This window comes from Vitis vinifera, chromosome 10 (genome assembly GCF_030704535.1).
Source record: "Vitis vinifera cultivar Pinot Noir 40024 chromosome 10, ASM3070453v1".
In the NCBI taxonomy this organism is placed as follows: domain Eukaryota; kingdom Viridiplantae; phylum Streptophyta; class Magnoliopsida; order Vitales; family Vitaceae; genus Vitis; species Vitis vinifera.
The window spans coordinates 17,440,282-17,449,638 of record NC_081814.1 but is presented as its reverse complement, the minus strand read 5'-3'; the positions used below and the strand labels follow the sequence as shown (position 1 = coordinate 17,449,638).

The 9,357-nt window shown below is 36.9% G+C and overlaps 1 protein-coding gene across 1 annotated transcript; it reads right to left on the bottom strand.

Annotated features, from left to right (window-relative positions):
* Positions 1 to 923: 923 nt before the first annotated feature.
* LOC100259667 (cysteine-rich receptor-like protein kinase 10) lies at positions 924 to 4,479 on the bottom strand. Its single transcript, XM_059740343.1, has 6 exons — positions 3,545 to 4,479; positions 2,652 to 2,766; positions 2,266 to 2,415; positions 1,967 to 2,177; positions 1,523 to 1,760; positions 924 to 1,337 (listed from the first exon to the last, which is right to left on the bottom strand). The coding sequence occupies exons 1-6, from the start codon at positions 4,360 to 4,362 to the stop codon at positions 1,127 to 1,129; spliced, it is 1,743 nt and encodes a 580-aa protein (XP_059596326.1). The 5' UTR covers positions 4,363 to 4,479; the 3' UTR covers positions 924 to 1,126.
* Between the last annotated feature and the right edge of the window lie 4,878 nt (positions 4,480 to 9,357).

Genomic DNA, 9,357 nt, shown 5'->3' with positions numbered 1-9,357 from the left:
GCATTTTAGTTTTAACTCGTTCTCTGTATTTTGATTTTATTTGTTTATATCATTAATAATTTTATTTAATTATTTAGATTTTAAAACATTTTAAGAGGTTGAAATGCAAACTTTCATATGTATCAATTTGGTAACTTAAATTTTTTATAAATAAAATCATTTTTTATAAATAATAATAAATCCATCATTACCTCTTTAATAATTTGGATGATGTTCTCGTAACTAATTCTCAAAAAAAAGTTATTAATTTCCTTCCTTCATAACTTCCATTTGCCTTTATTAAAATAATATCAAAATATAAGAAGGTTTTTAAGAATTTTCAACCAATGTAATTTGAAGATAAGGATGATTACCTTCGTTTACAACTCCAATTTGCCTTTACTAAAATAATACTGTCATAAAGGAAAATTGCAAATGATAGATGCTATGATGATGGAAATAACATGATATGGTAGCATAGCCTTCGAAAAAGTTGGTGATTTGATTTGGGTTATTATAACAAATGAAACGAAAATTTGCTGATTCACTGATTCGAAATAACACGCAGTAATTAAACATCATTCACCTTCTTCCATCCTCTTATGTATTTGGCAACGTCCTCTGTTTTACTCCTCTCCTTTTCTTCAATTCTCCAAATGCACATATGTATTCTTAACATTCCACTCACACCATGTACAAGAATCACAAACCAGTCCATTAACATACACCGAAGTGGCCTATACTGCCACCCTTAAAACCCCTCTCCTTATCAGGCCTGAAACTTGTCCATACTTCTCGCATTCTCATCTAGGATACACTTCAGTGATCGACCCTTCATCTACGGACATCGATACAGATTTGCTGGTGGATGGATTGGATTCCTTTTTAGAATGAAGGAAGAAGGCGGGTTTTGAAGGCAAAGGGAGAGTAACAGAATAGCTGTTTAGCATGAGAGCTACTGATGCCATTGTGGGTCTGTCAGCTGCATCTTCTTGAACACATAATAACCCAATATGGATGCATCTCATTACTTCACTTCTTGAATACTCTCCTCCCACAATTGGATCTATCAGTTCCAGAGCTGTTCGATCCTTCCACTGTCTCCAAGCCTGCAATAATTCATCAAATGCATGTATTGAGCACAAATCTATACTATCGAACAGTAAAACAGAAGAACTACTTTAGGGTCATGTAGCATATACTTAACATAGCTTAGAAGGTCCTGGCTGCACTCTGAGTTGTTGAAACAACTATTCTTCTTGCCGCTTAGTATCTCTAGAAGCAAAACACCAAAACTGAACACATCTGACTTCACTGAAAATTGTCCATGCATTGCATACTCAGGAGACATGTAACCACTGCATTACACAACAGACATATATCAGGGAGAAGAAGTTGGAATCAAGAATAATTTTGTTTGCTCACTTCTAATGCTTACAATTTATACGTTGTTTTCGAAAGAGTTTGATGGAGTTGATGGGTTGGAAGCATGTATAGTTATTGGATTAGAAATGTAAAACAGATTCAATTTTCTGAAACTTACTATGTCCCTACAATCCTCGTTGTATTTGCTTGACTTTGCTCCATAAAGAAAATCCTTGCCATGCCAAAGTCAGAAATTTTGGGATTCAACTTGGAGTCCAATAATATGTTGCTAGCTTTAAGATCACGGTGAATGATCTTCAACCTAGATTCCTCATGCAGGTAAAGTAGTCCTCGAGCAATACCCACTATAATCTTGTGTCGTGTAGGCCAATCCAACTGTGATTGTTTGTCAGTATCTGTTCATTCATTCGAACAAATGTAAGCATTAGAGCTTAATGATGGAGTTCAGACACAGTGCAATAATTCAGAAAGAAGAAAAAGGCTCTGCTATACATCATCAGTATGTGTATGTGTGCACATATTCTGATGATGTATAGCAGAGCCTTTTTCTTCTTTCTGAATTATTGGGCACATATAGAAAGCAAATATAAGGTACACGGACCAAATAGAAAGTAGTCGAGGCTTTTATTGGGCACAAACTCATAGACGAGTATTTTCTCTTTTGCTTCCAAGCAAAACCCCAAAAGGCGAACAAGATTCCTATGTTGAAGTTTAGCAAGTAATGCAATTTCATTCTTGAATTCTTCTGTCCCTTGCCCTGAATTTCTTGAGAGCCTTTTTATAGCTATCTCTAGTCCACTTGAAAGTAGACCCTGAGAATTCTTCACCATGTTAGTGTTAAGCATACTCTAATTAATCTTGAAATCAATTCAAGCCTTGTAAACACACCAGCGTCCTTACCTTGTAAACAGCTCCAAAGCCCCCTTCACCAATCTTATTAGCATCAGAGAAGTTGTTAGTGGCAGCTCTAAGTGTCTTCAAATCAAAGAGTAGTGAATCCATGGTCGAGTCCATGCTTTGACTATCTTCCCCAAAAGCACTTGGCGTGGAGTCACTTTTGCTTCCTTCTTTTTCGCAACACACCAAGAATTCAATTCAATGCACAATGTACACTTATGGAAGAACAGATTCAAGAGAAAAAAAAACTAGTAATTTTTTTTCCCATAACACCCAACAGTCATCATATACAAGTAAAACAATAGATTCAAATTCCCCAAATGTACGGCTAATAGGTATAAAAGATCATTAATTAATTCACCAAGGGTAAATGATATACCAGTTCTGATTTTTCTCATCTTCCTATTTAGCCAACAAGAGTAGAGGAAGCCAAAAATTATCACTGTGCCCACAACTGGAACAATGATAACAATTAGAAGCCGGGACGAGTTTCCCTTTTTACCTATACAAGATGAAGAAATATCGTCAGGCTTAGGGAGGATAGATTTAGAATCCATGCCAATGGTTAAAAGTAGGAGAGGAAAAAAAAAGAGTAGTTTTGTTTAATCCCTTATTAGTATCATTCATGATGTGAGTATGATATAGAAAATCTTAAAATCAGTCAATTCTACTTTGAAATATCTCTTGGAAGGCTCTGTAGCTGGCATATTTAAAATATTTAGATCTAAAATCACATTTACCAATTTTTATGAAACAGAATTCTAAGGTATTTATTTTGTCTTGCTTGCAAATATGACCTTCCCTAACCATCAAACTCAAGTTCTAAGTTTAATGGATGCATGAGAAAAATCAGCTCAATGGAGAAATTATAACCATTTTGTGTCAATTTATATTGAACTCTGGCTTGTAAAGAAGGAAGTAACAAAGATTCAAAGCTTAACTAGTTTAATACATTTAATATTTGTAGACTGGACAAGAAAACGCAAACCATGACTGCTGGGTTGGCCATATATGGATGCTGAAGTAGCATGCTTTGTCTGTAGTGGTATTAATGCACACAACACTACAACAGTGAGATCACGTAGTTTCTCTTCTATCATCACCTACTTCATGGTGCATTGTCTCTGTTCAAGTTCTATAATCTTTATACTTTTTAGACATGGTCAGGACTGTCACAGTTCAAAATATTTTGCCAAAATTTCTGATAGAAAGGACTAAAAAAGCGGTCTTCTATGATGGAGATGCCTCGAAGAAAGTAGAGAAACGAATCAACCAATACTGCTTAGATTCAGAAGCTGTATTATTACCTGGAGGTGACAGAGGTGAAGGTGCAAGCGGTGCAGCAGCTGCAAAGTCTCCATAGAAAGGGTACACCTCGTACCTGAAGTTGCAGCTTGGTCCTAGAATCCTGGCCCCTTGCTTCCCATAGCAACAATTAGGAATACGAGAAAAAATATTTTCAAGGCACCTCCTACAATCGCTGCCGGATAAATCTGGTGTGCACTGCGCCAAACCATATATCTTGGTGGACGCATTAAATTTTGCTTCTCCAGTCTCAAACATGTCTCTCTCAGAAGAATTATAGGTAGCCTTTTCAATCATACCCACCATGGTTTCATTCACAATCTGATCAAACCTATCTGGGTCCTCCATCTCCAATTCGTTAGACCCAGTCACACTTGGCCTTTCTTCCATTATTGAGAAGATTGATCGGTTGGAGTACCGAAACATGCACTGGTCGTACCAACTGATTACCTCTTTTCTGTTGGGACACTTGGTCAGAATCTCTTGACTTGCAGTCTGGACGCAGTTCTGGCATACTGCGTCTGTGACATCCCCCCTGCATAGGTAGAGGCCATATACCATGTCTGGCGCTTGGCCTGCCGTCTGGTTGTGGAATTTGCGGCCGTTAAGTGTTGCAGCATTTGACGACAGGGAAGTGAGGAGGAGGTTGAGGTTATACTGGTAAGTGCTATTGGGTTCATAGTTGCCATTTTCAGTACAAAGGCTGTAGAAGAGGTCAGGCTTTGGGCTTCCATGGATGATAAGAGAAGAAAGAAAGAAGAGTAGCACAATTGCTCGTTCTGAGAAAATGGCCATGTCTCTCAGAGAAAGTTGAGGGAGAAAGTGAAGAACCCTGGTCTTTCTCCTATATATGGCTCTGATATACCTAAAACCAGAAATATGGCAACTAGGTTTATTTTGAAATTTTGAACAAACCAACAGGACTTGAAGTTTGGAAACAGACTCTTCTTTGTTTTATGTTATCTGATTCAAACAAAAATGAATATATGTCAACTACTATGATGAGATAAATGACGGAAGGGAGAGAAATTTTGCTATTGTTGGATGCTACTTCAAGCCAAACGTCAGAGACACCAAGGTTCTAGAGGCATGGCCTTGACTTTAAGCACAGATGCCGGAGAAACTAGCCACTCTACCTTGTTGACAGATGCTTATTAAAGTTGCATTAGGAATCTCTGTTCTTCCAAATATGACATGGGGATGGAGCATTCCCACTCAAGAAACCAAAATCTGTGCTAGGCTTAGTTCGTAGTAGTACACGATTACCACGAATTCTTCCCCTGATGGTGGCCTAACCTTGTGCCTAATGATCAATTAGGTTCAAACTCTTACGTCTGATGTTGACAAAAGTCAATATCTCTATTGTCCCACCTCATCACCCCCAAAGGAAAATTGACTTTAAATTCTTATGCCTCACGTTAATGGAGGCTTATGTACTTCCAATTACTACATTAAGCCTGTAAAATTTCAGCCGGTTGGATTAAAAAAATTAGCATTTTTATCAAACATTCTGATTACTTAGTAGGAACTTTTGGGAAATCTCGGTGGCTGAGATCATCTCAGTGAGATGAGAACTTCACATCCTCACCAACATGTATCACACATTAAAGTAAATTGAAAAAAAGTACACACCTTACTATTAAATTGTTTCCAAATGATAAAACATAATTAGTAACTTGGAAATACATTAATTCAAGGTTTTGAGCAGTCAAAAACCACATTAACCTTAGAAATCAAGTTCATTCTTTTTATTTAAGCATGTCTGAGATTGCCTAATAGCACGGAGAACTGATTGAATCTTCAAACTACTTATTACAATCAAATCACCATTCAGATAACCAATCAAACTTGTGACTCGAAAGAGAACATCTTTTAAAAAACAAGATTGCCCTCTGAGTCCTCGTCCATTGAAAGCCACCCTTGATCATCATCATCAGCTTCTCTCTTTGCTTCCCCCCTAGAGAAAGAACAAGAAGATGTGGCTTTAGTTGGAAAAGTGTTCTAATCATGAAATAATCCACGAGAAAACTATCACAAAACAGTCGAATGGTAAATTAACTACAGACATGCCTAACAATTCAAGCTCAAAATTAAGACAAAAAATAATGAGCCTGGAACATTCACTCTGCTGCAAACTCTCACTTGTTACAACCTGAATAAAGGATCCATACGATCCCTAAATCTTTGGTTTATTCCTAATTAGTTTGTATTCGTTTAGGGAATAAAGGATCTTAGGATTAGTTATATTTTATTTAGTTTCAATTCCTAATTAGTTTCTATTTAATGTAGGGAATAAAGCATCTTTAGGGTTAGTTTTTATTTATTTAGTTTCTACTTTATTCAGTTTCTATTTCTATTAGTAGTTTATATAAAATAGGGAGACTGCAATGGGAAAGACATGGAAAAATATTTTAAATAAGAAAAATTGTTCTCTCAAATTTGTATATTCTCCTTGACTCATAGAATTGGTAGCAGAGCACGATCTTGACACTAATCATGGAAAAAGAGACTAGAGTGTAAGAACAACATAGACTTGAAGATACGGTTAAACAATTGAAGCAATCATCGGATAAACAAGCAATCACCTTATCAGAACTATTGAAGATGATCACAACCATAAACCTAAAATTTGAACACATGACCTCAAGAATAAAGGAATCAAGTAATGGGGACAATGCTTCAATCAATAAAAGTGGGATAGGTTATCACTCACACAGTACAAACTCCTTTCAAACTAGGTTTTCCAAACTCAATTTTCCAAATTTTGAAGGTGAAAATCCTAGTGGGTGGATTTACAAATGTGATAGATTTTTTAAAATTAATGGAATTGAGGACCAAGAGAAGGTAGGATTGGCTTCCTTATATTTAGAAGGAAACGTCTTGAAATAGTTTCAAGGGTACGAGGCTAATACAAAGGAAATCAATTGGACACAATTTTCTATAGATGTTGTTTCTAGGTTTGGCCCTAATGTATATGATAGCCCTATTGGGCAAATAACCAAATTAAAACAAGTGTCTATGGTTAAGGCATACCAAGAGTACTTTGAAGCTTTGATAGCTAGAACTAGTGGGTTGTTAGAGGAATTTTTTGTTTAATGTTTCATTAGCGGCTTGAAAAAGGCAATTAAAAATCAAGTCACAATGTTTCGACCAAACATACTAGCCCAAACCATCAAGTTAGCCTTGTAGGAAGGGAAAATGGAGACGATTCTCAGGGAAGTTAAGGACTTAAACGAAACTGGGGAGAGTACAATGAACTTTATAGGAATCAAAATGAATCAGAATAGTCAATTACCACCCATTAAGAGGATTTCAATCGTAGAGATGCAAGAGAGATGGAAAAAAAAAACTTTGTTATTATTGTGATGAGAAGTATGAACTAGTCATAAAAGTAAAAGAAAGTAATTTTTTCTATTAGATGGTCATGAAAGTGAAGTGGAAGCGACATGTGAAGCTGAAAATAATATTAGGTTGGACGATCTTATGGTTTCAATGAATGCAATATTTGGTTCAACATCTCATCCATGAGAATTCATGGCCACATCAAGAAGAAGGTCATCACTATAATAATTGACTTAGCAAGCACCCATAATTTCCTTGATCTCGTAGTGGCCAAAAGAATAGGATGCTCCATACAAACTACCAACCCCATGAAGGTGGTAGTAGCAAATGGAACTAAAATTACTAGAGATGCAATTTGTAGGCAATTGACATGGAACATGCAAGGAAAGGATTTTTAGGTGGATTTAAGGCTCATACTTTTGGGTGGATGTGATATGGTATTGGGAATTCAATGGATAGCTGAATTGGGACCCATATTATGGGATTTCAAGAATTTGAGAATGGAGTTTATTGTTGATGGAAGGAAATTCATGTTCAGAGGTGTGACTACAAGTCCCAAGAAGTTAGTTTCAACAGATCGAATTCAAAAGGATTCAAAATGTATGTCTCAAGCATCTACAGTTCAAATTTTCTCTATACAAGGTGATGAGGAAAATAAAGTTGAAAAGAAACAAGAGGGCAATTGTCCAACTTGTTTTCAAAAGATGCAACATGAAAAAATGCTTACAAGATTCAAAAAAAGTTCACTAACCTTCTTTTCCATGGAAGCACATTTTAACTTAAAACTCAAGTACGCCATCCACTCTTAATCTTCTAATTTGATAGAAACATATGTTTCGTGTGTGAAATACTTCTATGTTAAATGTTGTTATTGGTTGATTTGGTTGTTATTTACTAAAATACCCCTTTTACTTACACATGCCCTCTTACTGCTACTTTAAATTTGAAGGAAGCTTATCGGCCTGCTAACTGTAGGGAATTAAACCGAATTCCCAACCCGTGAGAAACAAAAATTAGAGAAAACACACGCCAAAGAAAAACAATCACACACACAAGACAATATTTACGTGGTTCGGCAATTTGCCTACGTCCACGGAGTTGCAGGGATATCACTATTATCAGGGAAGAATACAGAGTACAACCTGGCGGCTACAATATTCTCTATATATATATATAGCACGACAACCCTACCATACTAAAAAACCCTAATTACAAAAGGTGGTTCCACAATGGGCTAAACGGGCCCAACAGGCCTCAATAAATCTCCCATTAAAAAAGCCATGCAATATTATTCGGGTCGGGTCGTCAAACCAGATCAAACAAAACTAGGCTCCACAAAGCCCAACAAATCTCCCACTTGGAGACTAGTCCAATCACCAACATCAAACCGCTATCCTCCAAGAAACGATCCCTCATCCCTACAACTCATCCTCCTGTCCTCAAGCTAGAAGACCAATTGAAGCTGCGCACAGCTTCAACTTCTCAATAGTGACACCCTTAGTCAACATGTCTGCAGGGTTCTTAGATCCACAAATCTTCTCAAGTATTACCAGTTTATCCTCAACAAGATAACGGATAAAGTGGTATTTTGTTTGTATATGTTTCGACTTTGAATGAAAAGCCGAATTTTTGGCAAGAAAAATTGCACTCTGACTGTCACTATGTAGAATGCCCATCTCCTGCTTCTTACCCAATTCATCTAACACTACAAGAAAAATGGGAAACAATGACGTTTTTTAAGCGTTAAGAAAGGTAACAGATGACGCTTCTCTAAAGCGTCCTCTTCGCCTTTGTCATTGTATGTCTTAGACAACAATGACACTTTCAGGAAGCGTCATCCAAAATAAAGGTTCTGTTGTTGGCTGAAAGATGACTTTCTAAAACTCTAAATCCGATCTTCACTGTTCAAATTTAAGATTAATGACTTATGAACCTCTCCTCCAAATTTCAGCTCAATCAGACCATGAACAAAGCGGCATCGGACCTTTGATGAAATCTGGGCATGATGTAAAAAACCGTTGTTTTTCTCTCTTCTCCTTTTTCTATCTAATGACTCTCCGAAACTCCAAATCCGATCTCCACCGTTAATATTGAAGATACATGAGCCATGAACCTCTCCTTCAAATTTCAACTCAATCGGACCACGGACGAAGCGGGATCGGACATTTGATGAAATTTGGGCATGATGAGAAAAACCTGCGTTTTTCTCTCTTCTCCTCTTTCTTTCTAATGACTTTCCGAAACTCCAAATCCGATCTTCACCGTTCAGATTGAAGATAAATGAGTCACGAAACTCTCCTCCAAATTTCAGCTCAATCGGACCACGGACAAAGTGGGATCGGACATTTGATGAAATCTGGGCATGATGAGAAAAACCTGCGTTTTTCTCTCTTTTCCTCTTTCTTTCTAATGACTTTCCGAAACTCCAAATACGATCTTCACCGTTCA

Excerpts from the sequence above, each read along its gene's own strand:
- LOC100259667 (XM_059740343.1), bottom strand. The coding sequence starts at position 4,362 with ATGGCCATTTTCTCAGAACGAGCAATTGTGCTACTCTTCTTTCTTTCT. Across the intron at positions 2,416-2,651 it reads TAAATAGGAAGATGAGAAAA|TCCACGCCAAGTGCTTTTGG; the intron begins ATCAGAACTGGT and ends AGCAAAAGTGAC. Across the intron at positions 1,761-1,966 it reads CCTCGACTACTTTCTATTTG|ATACTGACAAACAATCACAG; the intron begins GTCCGTGTACCT and ends ATGAATGAACAG.